Source organism: Apus apus, chromosome 1 (assembly GCF_020740795.1).
Source record: "Apus apus isolate bApuApu2 chromosome 1, bApuApu2.pri.cur, whole genome shotgun sequence".
NCBI classification, from domain to species: Eukaryota; Metazoa; Chordata; class Aves; order Apodiformes; family Apodidae; genus Apus; species Apus apus.
In genome coordinates, this window is record NC_067282.1 from 27,942,551 (window position 1) to 27,966,589 (window position 24,039).

At 40.2% G+C, this 24,039-nt stretch overlaps 1 protein-coding gene across 2 annotated transcripts in view; it reads right to left on the bottom strand.

Annotated features, from left to right (window-relative positions):
- Positions 1-12,418: 12,418 nt before the first annotated feature.
- The window catches only part of RNASEH2B (ribonuclease H2 subunit B), a 44,369-nt gene continuing 32,748 nt past the window's right edge, over positions 12,419-24,039 (bottom strand). Inside the window, exons 10-11 of one of the 2 annotated variants that reach the window (XM_051622786.1) lie at positions 20,197-20,277; positions 17,536-18,256 (exon numbers count right to left, since the gene is read on the bottom strand). In XM_051622786.1, the coding sequence (XP_051478746.1) occupies positions 18,149-18,256; positions 20,197-20,277 (189 nt within the window). In that variant the 3' untranslated portion in view covers positions 17,536-18,148. Of the gene's footprint in view, positions 14,283-17,535; positions 18,257-20,196; positions 20,278-24,039 lie in introns of those variants that run through there. The other variant, XM_051622797.1, reaches the window with a different exon arrangement.

Genomic DNA, 24,039 nt, shown 5'->3' on the forward strand with positions numbered 1-24,039 from the left:
CTAAACAACCTCAACTCCCTCAGCCTATCCCTATAAGACTTTCCCTCTAGTCCTTTCACCAGCCTTGTTGCTCTCCTCTGGACCTGCTCCAGCACCTCAATATCCTTCTTGAAGTGAAGGGCCCAGAACTGTATGCAGTACTGGAGGTGAGGTTGCAGTGCTGTGTACAGGGGAGAATCACATCCTTACTCCTGCTGGCCACACTATCCATGAAACAAGCCAGGATGCCTCTGGCCTTCCAGACCACCTGGGCACACTGCTGGATCACGTTCAACCGGCTGTCAACCAGTGCTTCCAGGTCCCTCTGGTCAGGGCAGCTTCAACCAATATGCTGAGGAGAACATCTTGATGGCAGGGAGATTCAACTGGGGACCCCCAGTGCAGAGCCATGAATCAGGCAGCAGGGGTGTTTGAACTCAGATCAGAAGTATTTAAACGAACTGTATGTGTACTAGGTAGCTAGAGGAAGCTCCAAAAACAACACCTCTTTTCAAAAGGGGGCCAAGTTCCTCTGAGAAACCAACCCCTCTGGATGGAAATCGTTTGTACCAGATATGCCAGCACTGAGCATAAATAACACAGGTGGCTACCCAGTGTTGGCTTTTGGCAAATTAAACGTGTACCCAGCCTCTCATCTCTGAACGTGCTCCTTTTATCAGCATTGCCACAGGTACAAAATGAAGGACAGGTATAAGATGGGAATTTACTGAACCTTTGAATGCACAGTATGATGGCACATCCGTTACCTAGACTCACTGGCTGCTAAACGTGTCATTTGCTTGGGTTCCTTGTTCTGCCAGGTCCACATAAGTCATCAGGAGAAATGCAAACACATTTCCAGTTTTTTACATGAATTGGAGTCACTGCACAAGCATTCTTATATTTTGCTTCTACAGAAAATTCTTCTAATTTTTCAATTTATTTTTTTTTCATTTTGTACCCTGTAGTTTTCCTCCTACACACCATGCAGACAAATAAACAGCCCCCCTAATCTACCCAAAGAGGTTTTCAGGCTTGATACTGTACTGTGTCTAACTGAGCCAGTCTTTTACATATGTTATATATTCACCTTTTCTCTGGCATCTGCATTGCACTTGGGAAAACACTCGCACGCAAAGGGACGGGCTCTGGGGGATGGAGAAACATCATCTAGCACGGGAATACTCAATTAATTTTCAGCCAGCAGCTTTTATAATACATAACATACACTTAACATAATACACTTTGGTCTTGTGCCAGAGATTCTAAATGATTAGGCTGTATCAATTTACTCTTGAAACACTGATTAAAATCTCAAAACTTTCGTAGCAAATGATGCATGAACCAGAATCTGAAATGTGATGATTGAAATATTGCAATGTCACAGATTCATCACACAGCCTTTCCAAATCCACTCTCAGTTTCAGCTGGCCCCTTAAAATGTTCTACTTAGACGTCCTAGTGATCAGCTTTTTTCTCCCACTTTGTCTCCCCCTCCCCAACTCTCTGTCTCTTGGAAAGATAATAGCCAGGCCTTAATTGAAGCAAACAGGTCATTAAAATAGTAATTTTGTAGACATTCGCAATGACAGACATTCATTCACTGCCAAAGACAAGCAAAGAATCAAGGACTGGATATTCCACACACATTAATTCTACCATAGACCAAATCAAAATTAAATATCCTCTCCCTTCTTACTGCGAGAAATCTCCACTGGGCACAGAATTTAAATGAAGAAAAACAAAAAATAACTATTGAGATCTTGCCCTGTGAATCATGCCCTAGCCTTGGAGCAGGTATTGACAACCAGTGTCACACCTTCCCCTATGAGAAGGAGGACTCTCATCTCCTATTTCTTGGTGCACATCCACATCTCATCACTTGTTGCAGATAAGAGAGGTCAAATCACCCCAGTTACTTTTACAATCTCTCTGCAGGATGACTCTCATCACAGTGCCACTAAAATGCACTTAGTTCTCAGTGGAATTCAGGAACTCCAAGCAAAATTGCCTGCTGTGTGAAGCACGTTGTCCAAAGAAGATGCCTGACCTAGGAACCATTGTACCACAGTTTTCTTGAAATGATACTTTAGCAGCAAGCCATTGCTATAAAACTACTCTTGAGGTCTCAGAAGCCTGTAAAAATTAAGTACATTTGGCCTTCTTCAAACTGCCAGTTACAGGTCCCTTATGTAGCTGTGAAACTGCAGTGCCTCCAGGGAGAAGAGATGTGTGATTCAGATAGTCAGCTGGTGAGGATGTCCTGACCTACTCCAGCAAAGGAGAGCAGTCATCACCCTGAAGGTAGGTATCTGAGCCTGGACTCATCCTATTTAACTTCAGGCCAAGTTGAGAGTGTTCTTATACTAGGATTTTTTCCCCACAACTGTAGAGAGCAGCCCCACCAGAACCTTTGTCAGCACTCAGATGAAAACACATTTCTGTCTCCAGTGACTCTGGAAGAAACTGCTCCTAGCAAAGTGTGCCTAAAATAAGGTGAGGTGACTTGGACCAGGCAGCATCCCAGTGTAATCTGCCTGTGTGTTCCATTGCCAAGTCCATCAGCATATTAGGACCAAAATGCCTGGCTATGACTGGCATTACATTAGCAGCTAAGGATGCCAGTAACTCGGGGAGTTGACCTCTGCTGGAGTTGACCACATTAGGGACTATGCAAGGGAGGGAGAAGTCAGAGTAAAAAGCACATCATCATTTCAAGGAGCAGCATGGATGCCTTGCTAGAAGCAGCAGCAGTCCCTGAGGGCTCCCTTCATCCAAGTTCCAGTGCTCTCTACTGTGCTTTCTGGACACTTGAACCCATGTGCCTGAGCTCTCCTGGTCCATCACACACCACTGTTAAGGAACAACTCTCTCTTTTCAGACCTTTAACTCTGCTCCAGCTCAAGCTGTATGTAGGCAAGAAGGAAAAAAATAAAAAAACAACAAACCCCAAACAAAACACAACTGAATGAGATCATTTTTTTTCTTCTCATCTCAGACATTCAGCCTGTTAGCCAGGGTTACTGGAATAAAGCAGGGAAACTCTTTTTCCATAGCAAGCCATCTGGTTGACATAGACTCACACTGATGTTAATCTGCTGGGTTCTTTCTTTCTTTTTCTCTTTTTTTTCCCCCTTTTTTTTTTTTTTTTTTTTTTTTTTTTTTTTTTTTTTTTTTTTTCCTTAGGAACACTTCATCTGCAGCTGTAAATTCAGACCGGCTCCCTCTGTGTGCGGAGCATTCATTTTGCACACATATTTATTACCACATTATGCCCCATTGTAGGTGTCAGGAAATCATTGTTATCCTTGGTGTGTCTACGTTGTTCTAATGTCAGGGATGTACTTTCAAATGGAAATTAAGCAATTATGTTTCACATGGGGAAACCTGACAGACGCATAGATTTTTACACCACTGGCAGTGTCGCTGTCACAAAAGCAGACATTGTTCCCGGCGGACTGTCAAAGAAATATAATGTATTTCAAAAGCAAAGCGGGGAGGGGGAGGGGAGCAAGGAGGGGGAACGCGGGGTAATTAACTGTGTGATTCGAGTTCATAGATCACGGAGCTGTTGAACTTCAAAATGCGATAACGACATGACAATGAGGCTACTTAACTCATCCTTTGAGTAGTCTTTTATAAGACATATAAATGCTTTCAACCCTACATTCACCTCCAGCTGGGTTAAACGAGGTGGTTACTTCGTGTTTACTATTTCATTGTTTGTTTAGGAATTTAAGTAGCCACCAGGACAAGTGCTGTAGGAGGGAAGCGCTGTGCTGATACCCAGCTCGTTGAAGACCAGCCTTCTAGCTGAGCTGTCTGGGTGGTGTCCCTGGGACAAGGAGCTGATGGATCTTTCTCCTTCCCAGAACCATGTGCGGCAGGTTGGTGCTGTCCTTCAAACAGGGACAGGGACCTTCTGCTCATCCCCCATGGCTCCATCGTTGTAATGCAGCACACAGCGCCAATCCGGGGGCTCATGCAGCACAACCCACGTTCTTCCCCCATCTTTGCCTCCCCCCCAGTTGTTTTTTGTTTGCTGCACGCTTTATTCAGCAGTCTTTTGTGTAACTCTCCTCTGTCCTTGATCGTTATCTTCATATTCCTCCCCCAAGTGCAACAGACCAACAGCAGCCCAGAGCTGGCAGCCAGTGAGGGCAGGCAAAAGGCTGTACTTATTAGTCCCAGTTGAAACCAACAGGAATCTGGGGCTCAAGAAAGAAAAAAAATCTTGAAAGAAATGAAGTCTTTCTAAAATGTTTCAATCAAACATTCACCAGTAAACACATATGCTTTGCAGCAAAGGTGTAAAGAAGTACAGAAATGTGCATAGGAAACTAGGCATCTAGTTAAAGGGATTTCTAGAAAAGATCAAGAAGTTAGCACCATTCAGGGAGAATTTCTTTGTCTAATGGATATTTTAGATGGGAAAATCCTGTAGTCTTCACTAAGGCAAAATTCTTAGGATTGAGATTACAGAGGAAGAACTGAAGTTCAGGATTCTTGTAAGCCAAGAGCTGTATGAACATGGCTGAGGAAATGGGCCTTGCCTTAAGAAGCTCACATTAAAAATACAAGCCATCACAGAACCACTGATGGGGGAAAACCAGAGATTTCTATCTTTCCTACCCTCTCTGAGGCAAAAAAAAAAAGGTACACATCTCACTCCAGGACTCAGTGGAGTTTTGAAGCAAACCAGGAACTGAACCCAGAAGTCTCAGCGCCAGTCTGGACTTTTAAGCTCCTCCTCTGGTCAATCAGCCCACCTGTGTGAGAGGGGAATAAAACCCAGCACTGTTGGTTTTGGGTCTGGCTGGGTGCAGGTGTGGAGGGTCTGCTGCTCCTAGAGGTACAGAGCAGAAGCACTTGTTGGCACCTGCACACATCTGCTGAATGTGAGGAGAACCTATGCCATCCCTGCAGCCCAAGGAACCTTACTGGGAAACTGTGCCTACTGCTACCTGTAGCTCTCAGACTGGGAACCAGGAATTATTTATCATAGGCTTCAGGACATGAACCCTTCTGTCCCTGTATTCTTCAGCCCCCTCTTCACTTTTCCTACCTGCTAACCAATCCTGGTTGAAGGCTCTGTTTTTAATTCTGTTTCTGGTCCCACAAGGAAGGCATCACCTGTTCATTAAGACACCACCCTCCTGATCCTTTCTGCTGCCTCATTTTTTTCACTCTCAGTCCCTTGCAGAAGACAAACCACATAGAACCTGAAAGCACTCCTTGAGGAGATTAAAGATCACTGGACAAATGGGCTGCTGTAACACCAGTAGATGAGCACCACATGGCTTCAATCAATGTCCAACAGATTAGGTGGGTAAAAAGAACAAGCAAGCCCAAATGATAGAGCTCTCTGTAAGTGCAGAAGGGGCATCAGTATCAGCATCAGCTGGGTTTCTGTCAAGCAAGGATGAGGTGGGTGGTCTCTGCAAATACATATTTTATGAAACTTGGCAAAATACAGAAAATCTTTCCTAGGAATATTTGTAGCTGATATGGTGATAAAGGAGAGAAACAAGTTAGTGACAATGTCAGGACAGTGGGCCATAAGCAAACCATATGCATGGCAGTGCTGCCATACCTAGGGGTAAAGAGCAGAGGCCATCCCAGGAAGCAATGAATCTGAGAAGAAAGAATGGTGGGGATCCAATGTACAACTGATAGAGCACCCACACTGTGTGCAATATTGTGGTTAAAAGGGAGAATGTGATCCTTGGATATCAGATTGCAAAATCCTGGGTAGGATCCAGATTTTGAAAAATTCAGACTTCAACCAAGAGAACAGGAAACTAAATCATGGAATTATAGGATGGTTTGGGTTGGAAGGGACCTTAAAGATCATCTACTTCCGACCCTTTGCCATGGGCCGGGACACGTTCCACTAGACCAGGCTGCTCAAAGCTCCATCCAGTGTAAGTCAAGACAGCCTCCAATCTATTCACCTTCCCTCAAAATCTGAAGGGTGACAACTTGGGGTACAGAGGGTCATTATGTTCTCCATCCCACAAAGAATGAAGAAATCCAGGGGCTAGAAGGTAAAGCCCGATGTACTTTGGACAAAAAATAAAGTACACACTTTAGGAGGTTCCTGTCAGCCCATTCCTCCAGTTTGTCTTGAGTACCTCTGGATGGCAGCCCTACCCCTCAGTATATTGACTGATCCCACTAACTTGTTATCTGCAAACCTGACAGGAGCACACTCCTCACCTCATCCAAGTCACTGAAAAAACTGTTAAACAGAACAGTTTTCATGATAGACCTGTGATACCCCAACAGCCACATGCATCCAGGTAGAGGCTGACCAGTAACCATGACACTTTGAGCCTGGCCATCCAATCAGGATACTATCCAACCATATGGTTGCCCACCCATCCAGACCATAGTGTCCCAGCCTGGGTACACTAATACTATGGGAAAGTGTGTGAAAAGCCTTACTAAAATCAGTGCAACTACATCTATCGCTTCTTGTCCCAAACACAAAACCAGTGATCTTATCATATAAATCCATCAAGTAGGTCAGGTGTGATTTGCCTTAGTGTAAACCTGTGCTGTTTTTCTCTTTCACGTGCCTGGAAATGTGCTTCAAAAGGACTTGTTCCATGCTTTTTTCTCAGGGACTGCAGTGAGGCCAACTGTCCTGTAGTTCCCTAGATTATGGTTTTGGCTTTTTTTTTTTTTTCTTTTGTAGTAGATGGGTGCAATGTTCACCTTTCTCCAGTCATCAGAGACTTTCTTCAGGCTTCAGAACCTTTCAAAAATTACAGAGAGCAACACAGCAAGGGCATCAGCCTGAACTCTCATCAACCTTAGATGTAGCCTGTCAGTCCAATGGACCTGTACAGGTTTGATTCACATTTGTTGTCCCTGACTCAATCCTGCACTGCTAGTTGTTCTCCTTGAACCATGTAAATGCACACAGAGTTCTGGGAAAACTTTTTGTTGAAGACTGAAGCAAAATAAGGCATTAAGCATCTCAGCCTTGTAGGTGTCAATATATAACCTGTCCTGTTCAGGAACAAGCCCACATATTTCTTGTTCAGCCTTTCACTGCTAAAGTGGAAGACCAACACGTTGTCTTTTGTGTCCCTTGTGAACCTCAAGTCCAGTTATGCTTCATGTTTCCTGACACCACCCCTTCATACCTGGGAAATGTTCCTAAATTCCTCCTCTGTAGTTTAGCCATGCTTCCACCTCCTGTACGCTGCCTTTTGGCACTGGAGCTCTACCAAGAGTCCTCTGCTTTACCAAGTTGGTAAAGTGGCTGCATGCAGAGCTCTTGTTACTCCTCTTTGTTTCCCAGACTGACTGTTATTTTTGTAATTATACTTGAGGCAAGTGTCTCTTTGCCCTGCTTTATCATTTATAAAATATTTCCTTTATCCAACACACTGCAGCCTTTGCTTTTGACCTTGTACAACAATAGTTTATTTAACTGGGTCATCATTGCCACCTCTTTTCCTTGTCTTGCCTAGTTCAGTTTTCCTTACTAGCTTGGTTAGCCTATTGGCAAAGATGTTTTTGCTCCACTTAGTCAAGTTGATCCCATCCCTCCCTAGCAGGCTTCAGTCCTCAGAGTGGGTTCCATGGTCCTAAATGTCTGGTTCCTTTTGACATCTGGTTTGCAACCAGATGTTAACCCACTGGATCTATCAGTTACTCCCCAAGCCCTTCCCTTCACTCATGGAGACCAGGTCTTGTCAAAATAGTGGCTTAGGCTTCGCCAACCTATAAACAGAAGTACATTAATGCACACTGTTCATTAAACTCAGTGTTTCTGAACCCCAGGACAGAGTTTAGCTCCACAGCTCCACTCTGCTCCATAGGATTTGTGTCGCTACACTTTGGCAGGGTTGAAAATATTCACACACACATAGAGCAGAACACATCGACACAAGTATGAGGACATCTGAGAATGTCACTGGTTTTAGTTATTCTGCAAGTCCTCTGGGACAGATAACTCATCTCTCAGTGGTCTTCAAAGCCAAGTAGAACTTTTTTGTACACTGTAAAAGTAAAATCTTCTATAAAGAACTGCTGAGAAAGGCCTTGGAAAACTCTGGACCCAGAATCTCTCTGGTCCTTGCAAGTGCTACTGGCAAACTCATTCCTGTAGTGGTTTTCTCTTAAAAAGGTCCAGTAGTCCTTTCTTCTTGCCATGGAGTAGTGTGTCCACTCTAATGAATTACTACTTTTCAGTAGTTGTCTGCTATGTAGTGGTTTTCGCATACCACTGGCACAATTAAAGAACATTTACTGCACAACTCCCAGACAAAATGAGAGGATGGAAAAGTTCTGAACCATGGTCCTCTTTGCTCCCTCATGCTATCCAAGCTCTGTCACTCCTCTCTGCCCGTCCTACCTCTGCTCCTTTATTTCTCATTTTGAGCCTTTTCCCCCCCATAATTTCCTGCAAAAAAATTTACTCTGATTCCTGTATGAGATCATTTAGTCCATTCTGCTGGTCACTAAGAAATAGCCCTGGAAAGGAAACATCAGTCACTTGGAGCCCATCATATGCACACAGGGACAACTTGCATTGGAAATAAACACAGCAGACAATCCTCCCTGAAGAATTCCCCTCTGCCAAAGCAGCACTCTCTGACCAACTGGCTGGGAAAAAAAGGACACAGCACAGTCACTGTGGTTCTGTGGCAGCACATCCATTACAGATTTCACAGCATTACAGAAAAGCCCATGTTGGAAGGGATCTCAGAAGATCATCTGGTCCCACCTTGTTTGGGAAAGGGAGCCTAGATGAGATTATCTAGCATCCTGTCCAATTGCATATTGAAAACCTCCAGTGACAGGACTTCTACCACATCCCTGGAGGTGTTGTTCCACTGAATGATTGTTCCTACTGTAAATTTTTTTTTTCCTTGCATCAAAATCTCTCTCAGTGCAACTTGCAGTTGTTGCTTTTTGTCCTCTCCATGTGACTCCTCACAAAGAGAGTGCCTCATTTCTCTTTGTAGCTGCTCTGTAACTACTGGAACACTATAGTGAGGTCCCTCCCTGAGCCTTCTCTAGGAAGAAATTACCTAACTCCAATCTTTCCTCATAGGGCATGTTCTCCAGCCCTTCGATCACCTTTGTGGCTCTCCTTTGGAGCCTCTCCAGTTTGTGTTTTTCTTGAATCATGGGGACCAGAACTGGAGTTCTCTAGGTTCATCCAGATAAACATGGGGCAGAGTGGGATGATCATATCTCTGTCTCTGCTAGACTTCCCCACTACATTCAAACCGAGTTCTCACACTAGTTCTGCCACTGCTCTATCTGCTTAAAGCTGGAACAGGGCACATGCTTCTGCCTGTGCTGGGTGTGGAGCAGCTGCAAAGGTTAAAAACCTATCACAACTGGGAGGAGCGTACATGGGGCATCTCTCCTTGTCTTTACAGATCTTGCAAGTTACCCAAAGAAAATGACGTTATCCTGGGAGTAACTAGCCTGCTAAAACCCCAAGAACATGGGGTTTTTTTGCTAGGCGTATGGTACAGCCAGACTCCAGGAAGGTCAGAAGTTAGAAGTTGTTCCTTGCAGCATTAAATCCTCCACAAAGCTTCTATTCCACAGAGCCTAAACCTGGATCTAGAAAAAAATTCCCTCCATCAAGATTTGGGAGTCTGGGTCAGGGCCCAGTTACTCTGCAGCAGGTTGTCTGCCTCACACCATGTTAAGAACCAAGTGGTAATCTCATTGTTTTGCCTCAAATCAGAGCAAATCAGTGTCTCTGTGTAGCTCTGGTCTCCAATGTGGTAGGCATAGGGGAATTTAAAGAAGTTCAGGTTGAGTTCACTGGATTGTTTTAAACATATTTTTTTTTCAGCTGTAATCCTGTGAGCACGTAACTGTCACAACTTACTGTGATGAGGCAGGGAGACATAATTCACAGTTTATAGATTGAAGGCTGAGGGACAGAGAGTTGAAGTACACTTGGATATACACTTTCAGTTGAGCCTTAACAGCTTAAGCAGTTATGACCCTCTGGCTGTTGGTTGCTGTTTTAATTCATGCTGAAAGGCTGAATGTGCCTCACACAATAAGTCACAGCATCACAGCCCAAGGGGCAGAGGGCAGTTAACAGCTGAGAAACAATAACTGGAAATTAAGGGGATAAAAACTCTGTAAAACCAGAGTACAAGAGTACATCTGGAGAGGGGGAGAGGGGCCCAGATCAACCTACCTACCTTCAGTGCTTGCAGATAAAGCAGATAGTTTAGTCCAATTCTTCAGTGCTTCCTTGCAGACTGATGTTTTAGGCACCAGAGAGTGGACTACAAAATTACTACATACGAAATTTGCCCTCTCAAACACAGAACAGTGATTTGGCAGGAGGGAGTAACAGGGCAAAATGTTAACGATGTTTTAGTGGGCTGTATGGAAAACTATATAGCAACACTGCAGAATATAATCTGTAGGGTGGAGAGGGCAGGTTTCCCCTCCCAACAGAGTAGGTTAAAAATTAACTGTATTATGCATTTATAAAATGAGGAGAGAGAAGAAAGAGAGAGAGAGAAACACTACTTAATGGAAAACTAAAGAGATTTTGAGAGCCTGACTTAATCCTGTCTAGCCTGCAGGCTAAATTCACTTTCTCAAATACAGGACTGCCTCCAACTCTTGAAGGCACTACAACCATACTGAAGACAGTTGTCTGCCAATTCTGTGCACAGGCACACACCAAGTCTAGGTTCATCTACTGAGCATGAGAAAAAGCCACAGTTCATGGATGATTCTTCCTGGAATACAAAAGCCACCTTCTCAGGATGCTATTAGTAACAGAGAAGCTGTGTAGAGCCATCTTTCAGGTGGTTAAAATGGGGTGGAATGACTTCTTAATGACTTCCTTTAAGGAAGCTTCAGTTATCCCAAGCTACCAATCTCTGTAGCCATCTGCTCAGTTTCCCCATCACAGGACTGACTTTCACCCCTACTAAATCAAGTTGGAACTGATCATGAAGAACCTCTAGCAATGCCAGCTGCACAGCAAATGCCAGAGGAAGCAGCTGGTGGTTCCATTCACAACCAGGACCAGCTTCACTCTTTTGTAGAGTTGCAGAGAACTTTGCTTTTGGCTGTCTTCATGAATGCAGGTGCCTGTTCTGCAACACTTTGCTTGATTGCCTTGAAATCAAGGGCAGGTGGGGCTGTACTGAGTGAGCAGCTTTTGAAAAGAGATCTTTGACAAAAGAATCAGGCCCTCTGAGTGACAAGACAAAGGGTGAAAAAACAATGAACATAACCCCAAATTAGAAGCCAGATTTTGAAGCACAGCTTTTCACTTTCGTTAGCTTCCCTTTTTTAAAATGGATGAGCCTCACTGGGCTATTGTTTTACCTGTGATAACACTGCTAGCTTAGCAACTATCTCAGGGTACCAAACACACTTTAAAAGGGAGCTTTGGAAAAATCAGGGCAATTTACAATGTGACAGACCCTAAGAGACGTAACAGTTGTGCAAGCAGAGAGTACTAGAGCACTAAGCTTAAGACATTTGTGTATGGCAGCTCTTTAAAGACGCAAAGCAATGTGTCATTTTGTCTTTGCATTACTTTGCAAATTCACTGTACTGAGCTAAGCAGTGTAAATGCTATTTCATACTTAAAACAGAAGCTGCTTTATTGTTTTGTCCTTAGCCCAGGTAAGTCTGCTTCTATAGATGAGTGCTGGTGACTGGTGATTTTATGAAATGATACAAATCTTGATGCTTTTCTTGCTTGGTTCTCATTAATACCAATAAACTAACATGACTACCAGATTAAAAAAAAAAAAAACACACCACTTTTGCTTTGCCCTTGTTTTCTGGATTTTACAAATTAAATCACAGTAACTCTCCTAACAGCCTTGAAGCCTCATGTCAGCACTTAGCACAGCATCATGGTGATACCAGCATAAGGTTTGGCAGAGGAACAGTTCTTCTCTTGTATTTCATTAACTGTGTGCTACCAAAAAAATGTAAAAAAAAAATTGTCTATCAATTACCTCTAAGTCTGTGAAGAAGCACCCATATGTGAAGGCAAAGACTGTGAAATATGTAAAAACTGAGATGAATATCACACCATTCTTTTCACTTCCAGTGTGCTCATCCCACCCTCACTCAGCGATTAATTGCTGTATTCATGAAAATCAAAATGTCCAGAGTACTTGGGCCAACAACTTCGGCCAATGTACACAGGAACAGGTTCTCACTAGAATATCTGTAGAGTGAAGTTCTCAGGGACTAGCCTAATTGCTGCACTTGATCTGTCTTAATGAACTTTTAGATTAGTATATATCTCAGGATTCACCATTTCCTTCAACTCAGTCTAACGATTACTGACCAGCTTGTGAAAGTCAGCACAATTAGTAGTCTGACTGCACTGCATTTTTCTTTGTATCTCTCTATGAAATTAATGAAGTAACAATCAACAAATTATTCCAAAGGTATTTATTTATTGCACGAGTTAAAAATAAAATCTTACAAAAAATGGAGTCACACTTTACTGAAATATATAATCTTATTCATATATCAAGCGCTTTTTAAACATAAACTAGAAAAATACAAATTTCATCTTGGACCCGTATAATATTCTTGCAGTACTGCCTAGAAAACTACATTAAAATAAGAATTTTCCCTTGAAAAGAGACAGTGCATATCACTTAACCAGGCAAACGTAACAAAAACAATTCAGTGCAAATTTCTAAAATAAGCATTCGGATTACATTTCCTATAACAAATGATTTCTAAGTTCAGGTTTTTCATATTCTGAAATAGAGTTGATCAGAATCAGTTGAATACAAAGCTGAATAAGCTATTTCCTCTTTGCCTTGGAATTTAGTTTTCAGCAATGTCAAATATATTAAAATTATTTAAGATTTACAGAATATATTGGCCATTTGTGTCTGTCAAGTGGGGTCATAGTTAAAAATTACAGAAGTACCCATTCATTATGTTCAAAATCCTCTCAATTTTTACTTTTAAAAAGCTTTGTAGCAAGGAATTTGGTATTAACAGTAGTTTGATAAACAGGTATTTAAGTTAAAAACATCTGCATCTAACACAGATCACTTAAGCATATCATTAGCTTTGAATTTCTGCATGTTTTATGTAGACTCAAATTTACATTTTGGTTGAAGGTCACTCCACAGAAAAAGTCTCTTACACGATTAAAAAAATAAACAATTACGTCTTTCTTTTTTTAACCTGGGGGATTATATAGGTTTTGGTTTAGTTCTCGACACAAAATTCACACGTTATTTTATAAACTTTTCTAAGGTTTCAATACCTTAGGAAAAAAAAATAATTATCAAAACACAGCTTCTCCATCTGCCCCTCTGAACACATATCCTACCTCAAGCTTCAGCACTTCAAGAGTCAGCCTGTCCACACAACCAGAGCCAGGTAAAAACATCTTATGGATAAAAGGTCAGGGTCAGACAAAACCATTTGAATCGAACTCAGTGAAATAATTTCAAAACAGGTAAATGCCCTAAAACATAGAGTTAACTTTTTTTTTTTTTTCATTTTGGATGATTCTAAGTCTTAACATTGGACTTCTAGTCAAAAAGGCCATCTTGTGGAATTTAGCAAGATTTTGTAAATGAAAGGGCAAAATGGCATACAATGTATTTTGCCATGCAGCTTCTAAAACTTGCAATGATGGCCACCAAAATCACATACTCACTTAAAAAAATGATGAGTACAAAAAAAGAAAATTATACAAAATCAAGTAATTGTTTAAGACTTGCTCAAAGATGCTGATGGTCTGACCTTGCAAAATACTTAGGCAGGTGCTTAATTTTAAGCATGTGAGTCATTGTGCCAAGAGAGATTTTATGGTGAACACTAATGCACAAATATTGGTTAGGACTGGCTCTTCCACTTCAGATAAGCATGGTCGTTAAGTGCTTTGCTGGATATGGATCAGGATGCTCAGCACCTAACAGGGCTTTAGGCGCAGATCCAGCAAAGCACTTATCCACATGAACAACACTGCTGACTTTAAGATCACTGCTCATGTGCTTAACATTAGGCATGCTTGTAAGTGCTTTCCTGGAAGGGCCCGATAGACCAATAGTGTATAAGCTATAAAATTTGAAGCAGTGTATGTTTAACACACCGCATATTTAACAATGTTAATCTGCTGAGATTTGCTTTTTCTTGGAACAGGACATGTCTAACTTCAAGCATTTATTTGCAGAAAGTGAGTAAAAAAAGGCTTTAAAAACTGCTTTGAGATTATGGCAAGTTAAAGTAGTATTAGTGAGTCTCCTTATGCTCCTTTAATTTCTTCTTGCACGTCTTTGCACAGGCACCTAAAAAGGAAAGAGAAAACTCTAGTAATAAACAATCTATTCAAATAAGGACCCATGCATTTGTTTTCCCTCTAAAAAACATCAAGTCAGATGCAACTGAACACCTGAAAACAAGCATCACACAACTCTTACAAATTTCAGATCTGAATGCAAATTCTGACAACTATGACGCCTTTTCCACTGAAAATATTCTAATCACCAATTGTCACTTCTACAAATAGAACAAACTTTATTACTTAAAACTGAAAATGATGGGCAAGTTCAACCCTTATACATCTTTAAGTCAATGCTGGTATTTCCATATGAAGTTTTCCATGCCCATTGATGTTAATCCATTTGCAATGTGAAGACTAAAAAAGTGGAAATAAAAGCGCTGCATAGTCCCAAACCAACAACTATAAACACACAACTCATCGGCTGTTTACATGAACATGTAGAGATGGCACGTTAATGTCAAAAAGAAATCAAGTGAGACCATATCTCACTGGCATTTTGTTTCATACTAAGCTAACCAAGAAAGAAATAGCAAAGCAGCACTTCATAATGACCTAGTGCTACTGCTGGCCAGCCACAGGAACTATATTTAAATCCTCACTGTGGTAGGAAATATTGTTTTATGTATTTGGCACCACATATTCTTCATAACTTCTCACAGCTACATGTTGAGGAAGTTTCAAAGTTACTACATGTATTTCATTCTTTCCTAAGGGGAAAAGAGTTTTTGTTTTCACGTGAAAGCTCTAATAGCTTTTGGAAATGGCTTTTTTTTGTCATGCACAAATTCTTCAATGAAAAGTAGAATCACTAATAAAATTCCTGTTGTTGTAACTTACAGCATAGCTGACAGCTGAAGTTGAGATGTGACACACTAAAGCACAATGCATCTATGCATAGAGGAAGAACTTTAGACTTAGTCCTTCAGTACAACAGCAGATGTGAAAGTCATGTACAGAGAAAGAAAAAAACAATCGATACCCCAGATCAGAAGTCAGCACAAAGGCCTCCCATCTCTATCAGAACTATCCTCTTTCAGTCCTAAATTCTGACCAGAGAAACTGGGACTTTTTCTTAGAAGAAAGGTTCTTGAACAGTTCAGTCGAGAAGATGCATTGCTAAAATGTATTTCAAAAAACTTTTGAAGTATTAAACCCCATACCTCTAAAACTAGCTGATTTAAATATACAGAAGAAGAGCTTCTAACCCCCATTGTCCTGCCACATAGTTCCTGTTTCTAATACAACTCTCTCCCACTCTTGGCTTCCCACTCAAAAGTCCATCCTATGCTTGTCAACCTTCTCAACATCTCCTAGTGCTTGGAATGGACTTTCCATTTATGGAGCCACAATTCCTTTCCTCTAATTTACCAAAATACTCCCTAAGATGTTGCTTACTGCACAAATCTTCTCAATTAACATGACAACATGTGCCTGTTCTTTTTGTCCTCCTAACATTACCCTGCACTTTGACTGGTGGTTTTCAAAAGTTGTCATCACTGGTGCACCCCTTCCCCCCTGATATGAAGCTGGGGAGGGTTCTTTGACTGTCAAATAAACTGCTGGGCTAGGATGAATGTTTTTCAAAATCTAACCCCTCCAACTCATGACCACAATTGCCCATTCTGGGCTCATCAAATGCTAGTTCTTTCCAATCACAGCAAGGATCCATTGGATAAAAAAATACATGCTGCTACAGGGCTGGTTTTCACTTTCAGCCAAGACAAGTAAGGAAGGAAAAAAGCAAGCTGGTAACTCTCAAGGTGGTGTACACAGAAACTGTCACATACACTGACATCTTAAACTCATCTGATAGTTAGTGTCAGAAAGGCAAACTTTGCTGATAGGGTTGGTGAAATTATGCTGAAGAAAGCTGAACAATAAGGCAATGTGGTGTAACAGGAATTGCTCTACGGGTCCATGTAGTAATTACTGGCTGTTGAGGTTTTTTTGCCCCCTACTGCTCCCCATCCCCTTATATTTTTTCAGAAAGTTGATATTCATGACTGGAATTTCATCAAGGCACCAAATGGATTGATATAGTAATTCTAACAGAAAAAACAATAAAGTCTCTGCATCTGAATCACAATTCTCAACCTAAGTTCAAAAACTGGTACTACAGACTGATTTTCAGAGATATGGAAGACTTGGAGTAGTGATTCTTTAGAATGCCTAAAAAGCATTTTTTTTCCTAAGAAACTTCATTTTGGTTCTAGATAATTCACTTTGGACAACCATTTTTAGAACTGGGGACATTAACTGCATGCTGTTGGGAGTCCATCCACACTTGTTACATAATTCCATAGATTTCCAACCATTTTCCTCTGTTTGGAATTCCAACCATACTGACATCCCCATTTACAAACTATGACTGAAACTTTGAAAAAAACCACTGGTTTGAAAGGCATAAACACCCTCAAAACAACTGTAAAACTGCACACACACAGCAAGGCTTCTCACTGATTTTTGAGAGTGCCACAGAGCTGTATAACTTTACAGATACCATGGTAATCCATGGGCTGTATCCAGCAGCAAGTCAGTCTGGAGCGGAAAAAGGGCATAGTTACTAAAAATGAAGAAACTCCTTGTTTCTCTGAAACTCCCCATAATCAAGGGATACAGGCAGATTCTCTGTAGCACTGAAGTAGCAAGGAATGATGTATTTTAGGAGTGTCTTTCTAAAGCATTGTCACTGATCCACAGTAATGGCTCGGGGCAACAATTGGTGGATAAAGCTACGAGTTTGTGTTATGCAGAACTGACTAGACCTATATAAATGAACCCAGCAACTCCCATTTATTTTTCAATTCAGTGAATTAGGGAAGTTGCAACAAAGCAGACAGCTATCCCTCTGAATATTTAGGAATAATCTGCAATGAGGAAAGAAGACATCCAAGAGTGAGCACTGCATTTTAAGTAACCACCCTACCTTGCACAAAACTCCATAAAACTAAACCTTATTTAAGATAGTTATACCTTAGCTTTTGAATTATGCATCCAGCTTCTTTAAAAATCCCAGTTTTGCTTTTAAATAAATGTTTCCCTAATTTATTTTTTTTAAGGACCAACTGACCTTGGAGCTGAACATGAAAATACCCCAATATTGATATATGTTAAGAGATTTATCACACAAGTCCAAAATGATGTTGTAATTCTTTAAGGATTAAAATTTATACATAGGAATTTAACAAAACCCCTTAAGAAATGTCCTGAAGCCTAATCTAACTCTTGAAACATGCAGCAAATACAAGAAGCACAAATTCGTTACATGAAGCACTTTATTGCATTACATACACATTGACATTTATTGCAATTCCTTTCTAGCATATTCAAAACAACCAAAATCCCAATAAGCAATATCTTTGCCTTGATAAATTGCAGCAACGCTTACTCAGCACTTCGATTTGGGTCAATACAAAAAACTAATGATGCTATCCTACTCTGGTGTTACACTGGGTAAAAACCTCCAGAAAGTCTCAACAAAGAATGCTCATTAAGAACAAAAAACTCTTCTTAAAAAGTCATAAAAGGAGGGCATGTTTCCAGCCCAGAATGGAGTGCAATGGAGAAAATTAGGTGGTAGCCTTGACTGAGCTTGCTCTAGAACCAGCAGCAGCAGCATGGCATGGTACCACGTGGTGTACCAAAGGCACTAACCTTTGCTTCTCAGCTCAGGACCATGCTGACACAGCTAGGCTATCTCTCCAGCTGTGGCTGGAACATCTCCCACAGTAGCTCTCAGAACTCTTCATTGCACTCCACCGTGTACACAGACATGACCTGCATATACTATACTAACAAAAAAACCTCAGGAGATGTCTTTAGCTTAACACAAAAATAACTACTGCATAAAAATATTTCAAGAACAAGCCTTTATTTTGATGCTTTAGGTTTGGAGCTGAAGAAAGAAGAAATAGATTTCATTCCACTCTTATCAACTTTGGCCAGAGCCTTCTGTGCTGCAGTCATCTTGCTGTTTGCCTGTTAGTGAACCAATAAACAGAAAAAGTTAAGCAGCAACTCCATAGGAGGGGAGTAGAAGCTACAAACTCCTAAATACAGAAGTCAAGCAAGAAGTTGGATTGTTTTTTTAGGTTACAGCAGTAATGCTAATGTTATGCAGGCTTTAAGCTGCAGGAGAAAAGCCTTACTCAACAAATTTGAGATTATTCAAACAGAAAAACACTTGTCACAAATTACTTAACCTCAGACAAAAACAGAGAATCAATTACAAGGACAACGAGGTGAAACATCTTTCCTTTCTGCAGAATGAGGTATCCCAACTCAAATGTTTACTTTAGGATAATCCCTGAGTGTACATTAAGAGGAATAATGCATGCAATATAACAGATGCATACTGTACCCTCCAACTCAATCTCATGATTATGCTGTCAGCAGGCTGAATTACAGACTTGCATTACAGATGATGAATAATTCACACTGATTTATTACCAGACTGTGCACAGTGAAAGAAAGGGAAAAGAGATGGAAGAGCTAAGAATGAAGAAGGTAACTAACATGTGCAAAGCACTTTGAGACCACTGGGCCAACCTCCCAGACTTTCACACCTAAAACACATTTTATGAGCCACATTTTATAGAGCTGACCCCTTTTCTTTCTTACATTTTAAAATGTTATGTTTTAAATCTCTAGCTGTTTTCCCTATTAAGATAACTTCGCATTGACCTTTCTTTATGATACTCCTCAGTCTGTAGGACTTCACAATTACAACACTTGGGATCAGCTAGAAGGTTATGGATAAGATGGAGATATGCAACAACAGTATGACTGTGTTACTATACAAACAAAAACACTGCCAAAGTATTTAAAAAGGAGCAGTATACTGTACAGATTCCAAGAGCTCTCTTTTCTTTCCCAGATTCTCTCATCAATGTGCTTCATTATTTCAGAAGCAAATCATATTTAATGTTAATATGAATTATCTCTCCTCAGTCTGTTTCGATCTTTATGCTCAGTTCAAAAGCTTTAGATATGTAAACTGGGGATGGGATAAACATGCACATTTTAAACTACTTATCACCTTCACTTAGGGGACAACCCTCTTCTTACTTCAAAACTAGCATGTGTCCTGAACACAAAAAATTCTCAAGGTTGTTTGGGGAAGGAAGGAATGCATCTGTCACCAGCTGCTTCTCTTTGTAAAGGGATTAAGAGTAGTCAGCATTAGTCTGAAGGTCATGAGACCAGCAAGAGGGCTTTTTGGTTGCCGATAGACTGGAGAAGAATTCATTTTCTTTCAATGCTCAGAGAAATAAGCCAGTGCAAGCCTTGCAACTTTGGCATAGATAGAATCTATTTCTTTTCACATCTCCATTGTTCTCCTAGGAATAGTACAGTGGCAGGCACCCCTGGACTCAAAGATTTGAATTGGCCTACAAACTTGTGCTGGAGCTGGCAACCAGCAGGCTCTGTGTTGCCTTAGCTTCATTAAGTTGACATAAGTAAGTGCACAAGCAATATTTCTAGGTAAAAATAAAGTCTGTCTTAGCATTCCTTGGAACTGAAGTCAATGCTGCCATCTTTGTTTCTCTTTCAAATAAATGAAATTTAACAGCTTCTATCACTAAGCCATAGGATCTGTCATCTAAAGATCTCAAAGAGCTTTACAAACATTACCTGAGGACCTTAACATGTGTCAAAGTCTGTGAAGTTCACTGGAATGCTCACTGATAAAATACTGTCAAACAGTAACAATACAGAAGAGTTCAGAATGGGACATTAAGACTATCAAAGTAAAATTAAACCTGAATGAAAAGGTCAAGGAGATAAAACTACAGACATCTGTCATTTTGTATTTGTTTTTCTGAAGTGTTTCAGAGAAGACAAACAGGCATTCTGTGCTAACCTTGGATATTAGTCTATGCTTTTGCAAAACATGCATGAATGCAAGGTTTGCTTACCTTTTTGGCTTTCACATTGCTGTTGTTAAAATTAGTATAGTCTTCTTCTGCTTCCACAGGGACATCTGATAATTTCCTTTTCTGAAATGTTAGAGTGAGGAAGTTGCTCTGACAATCACTTTTATGATGCACACGCATGGAAGTTTAAAGCTTTGGCTTTATAACATAATAACAGCACCAAAATAGGACTGGCAGTCAACTGAAGAATTTGTAGTAACAGTGGAAGATTCTTCGTAGTAATTATCTTCTTCACACCTGAGTATATACCACCTCTACAGTACTCAGAGATCATTCAGTGTCATGGGAAACATTTTCTTCTTTCTAGCCTTTGGAAGAATGACTTCTAGAAATCACTTGAATCCTGTTTTAAACTTCTATGATTGTGACTTTGGTGTCAGAGTCAGAGAACTTTTATGGAGCAGCTGTTAGAAGTCACTGTCTAACAGCCCCAGAACCTAGACTCTGGTCCCCATGGTCTCATGGGACTGTGCAGCAACTCCAGTATTACAGCTATCTGCTAACACAAGTGGATCATTATCTAGTCTGTTATCTGCTTGTGCACAGCTTTAGAAGTAATTAACTTCTACAGTTTGGCAACAGTGAAACACTGACATAGTTCTGCTGACTGCTTCATCACTTGAATCCAACAGTATATTAAGAGGCTTGAATCTGCATGTGCTGGGTGCCTTCTAACTTCAGAAATAATGGAAGTGAATGGTTCTTGGCACTTTGCAAGATCAGGCTGCAAGAATGAATACTTCTTTCCATAAACTGTGAGCATGTGTTTAGTTTAAAGGTGAAAACTTCCTGGTATGTTTCCAAAAGGAGAAAAAAAAAGTATGTAGTATTTTACAACACTGTATTTTTATTATTATTATATATCTGATATTACTACCCTGTCCTTAATATCCTGTGAAATCTAAACTGTGGCCTTCTTAGTTTTTGTGCCAAAGAGAGTGATTTTGCAAGCAACTTGGATGGTAGCATACATTTTAAGATCCTGTTTTATTCATTTTGTTTATGGTGCTTGTGATCTCTCTCTCCCTCTCTTCGTCTCTCTTTTTGGCACAGAAGGCAGGTCTGCAGCTTAGATTTCTCAGCTCTTAGAACCAGATCCAACAGTGGCCTTTTTTTTAATTATTATTTCAATGGGATCCGGATCAGCCTCTCTGGGAGGCTGTTTACTGTGCTGTGATTACATTTTTAAATTACAATCTCATGAATAATTACTGTTCTCCTTATTTTGAAATCTGGTAAAGAAGTTCATAAAACTTACAACAAAATGTCTGCATTTCAGAAAAACTTTTGCTGTTCAGTTGTAGCAGAACCTACATATTTTTTGTAGATGTCTGTCATCATCTGCCAATGGCCAGACTACCTAAGCTGCCAAACTGGACACTACAGCGATTGCAAGATCGATGGCTTACAATGAATATAAAAGAACACGTAATTTTGATTTAATCATTAAATCACCGACTCCAGACTGTACCCAGTTTACTCTTGTACTACAAGATAATCACTTGTAGCTTTTGTTAACCACTGAAGTTCCTAAATCTCTCCTCCCTTCAGAATTCGTTTTAACATAACTTCTAAACTTGCGTTATTTACCATAACAGAAAAACGTGTTAGACCCTTCTGTATTTGTAATAATCCTATACCATGTCTGTCAATACCCTTGTCCTCATAGAGAGAAATAGCAATGCAAATGAATCAACAACGGTCTGAAGGAGACTACAGGTTCCAGAGTACAAGCCTGCCTTACTCCTCTGAGATTGTGAACTAAAGAACTATTCTGATTTCTGAAGTTGCAAAGATTTAATCACAGAAGCATTATACACACCCTGGTCAGTGCTCTGGAAACTAATCAGATCCTCAGCAAGATTTCACTGCCCGACAACTGAACAGTCCTAAGCCTCATTTCCTCTGTAACCAAACTGTTGAAATAAAACTATTTAAAAAAAATAGATTCTCAGAACTAGCCCAATGGTATAAAAGCCATTAATTCATAATATGTAATGTACATCACATGTACTTTAATATAGTTGTTGTAACATGCTTATATGGCTAATGAATATTAGTTGGCTCCTGATGTGTGTTTAACATTTCTTACAATGCATAAAGATAATTCTTAACGGAATCAAAGGGCCAAGTAACTGTGCAGCCAGAACAACTGTCCAAGCACATGGAAATAACTTATATCCATGGATATACACTGGAGAACAAATGCTATTAATAACAGTAGGGACCAATTATTCCTGCATGTGCTAGCTGACATACTGCTTAACAGAACAGTCACTGAACCAGCCAGAAATGAGGTTATTTTACACTTTTTTTTTCAGTAAGTAGCAGGGACATTGCAGGAAACGTTGGTGTAGTAAGTAACCTGGTTTCAGTAGACATAGGGTCCCTCAGTTTAAATTAAATAGAAAGGATAATCAAAAGTGGGGTTCTTGATTCTAGAGGTGTAAACTTTGCAAGCCATATGCTTTACTTCTCTATACCAAAGCAAAGGGACTTCATCTGTGAGAAAAACACTTGGAATGCAAAAGAAAAAGATGGAAGAAGTGATTTTTGGATCTTTTGCTTCAAGCAGAGTGAAAACTCTTGAAGGAAAGTGTTTCTCAGACTAAACTTTATAAATGCTCTCCCTTGCTCACACAGATGTACACATATTACAAAAAAAGAGACTAGGAATAAACAGAATTTTACAATGAACAGGGAAAAAAAGACTGCCAAAAAAAAAAAATGTTTAGGCGTCAGGTAATACTGGGATAAAGTGAGAATTGCCCAAGAGTCAAGCTGAGTTAGACCTTGGAAAGGAAATTAAAACAAATAGTAGAAGGTTGTTTAGCCACAGAGGCAAAAAGGAAATAAAAGAAAAAGTGAAGGTGCTATACAGTAAGGACTGGACAGATATTAAAGCTAATCTATGTGTAGTCCCAAAATGGAATGAATCCTTTGCCTCAGCAAATTGTTTTCAATGAAGATGAAGAAGTTCAACATAGGGGCAGATTAAGAGACCAGAAATCACTCTGTTCAAGATATAAGTAAAACTCAAATTGCAGACACTGTTGGGAAACTGCTTCAGAAATAATAAATCCAGAGGCAAAACCTGGCAACTGTTCTATCAGGTAAGGAACATTTTGCTGCAGAACAGCCAAACACCCATCTACAAGTAAGGAAGAGGAAAAAGTGGTATTAGGCCTCAGCAGAATCTAGGAGGGAGAAAAAGTGAAAGAAGGAAGAGTAAAGAATGATGCATAGTAAAAGAGAACTAAACGCAGGTACGGTCTGATTTGTCTTTTTTTCTTAAAGACAACAACAAAGATTTGTTGTTCCACAAGGCATGAGGATTGCTAGAGGACTTGACACGGTGCCACTTAAGCAACTGAAATTATAGAAAACAAAGATTGCATAAAAACTTTATTTAAGTTAGGTACAAACTGGGTAAAAGGTAAAAAAAGACAAATAATGCAGGAAGGGATGTCTCTGGATTGAATAGAGATTACTAGTGGAGTGCCATGAGCAATATATCTATTCAAAACAGATGTTAATTGTTAATTAAAGATAACAGCATGCTATCATGTGCTAAATGTACACCACTGAGTAGCATTATGAATACCTAATACAGCTTTTCACACTGTGAAGCAAAAGATAGGGAACCTTCAAGACTAAAAACATTAAAAACAGATGAAATATACAGAAGTAGAAGGTCATGTACACAGCTGCTAACTGCATGCACTTCTTGTAAACCTGAATGCTGGTCAACTGAAAATTGCAGTGGAGAAAAAACAACTAACTGTGGGTTTTAACTGTTCAGAACATGACTCTGAGATATCTGGT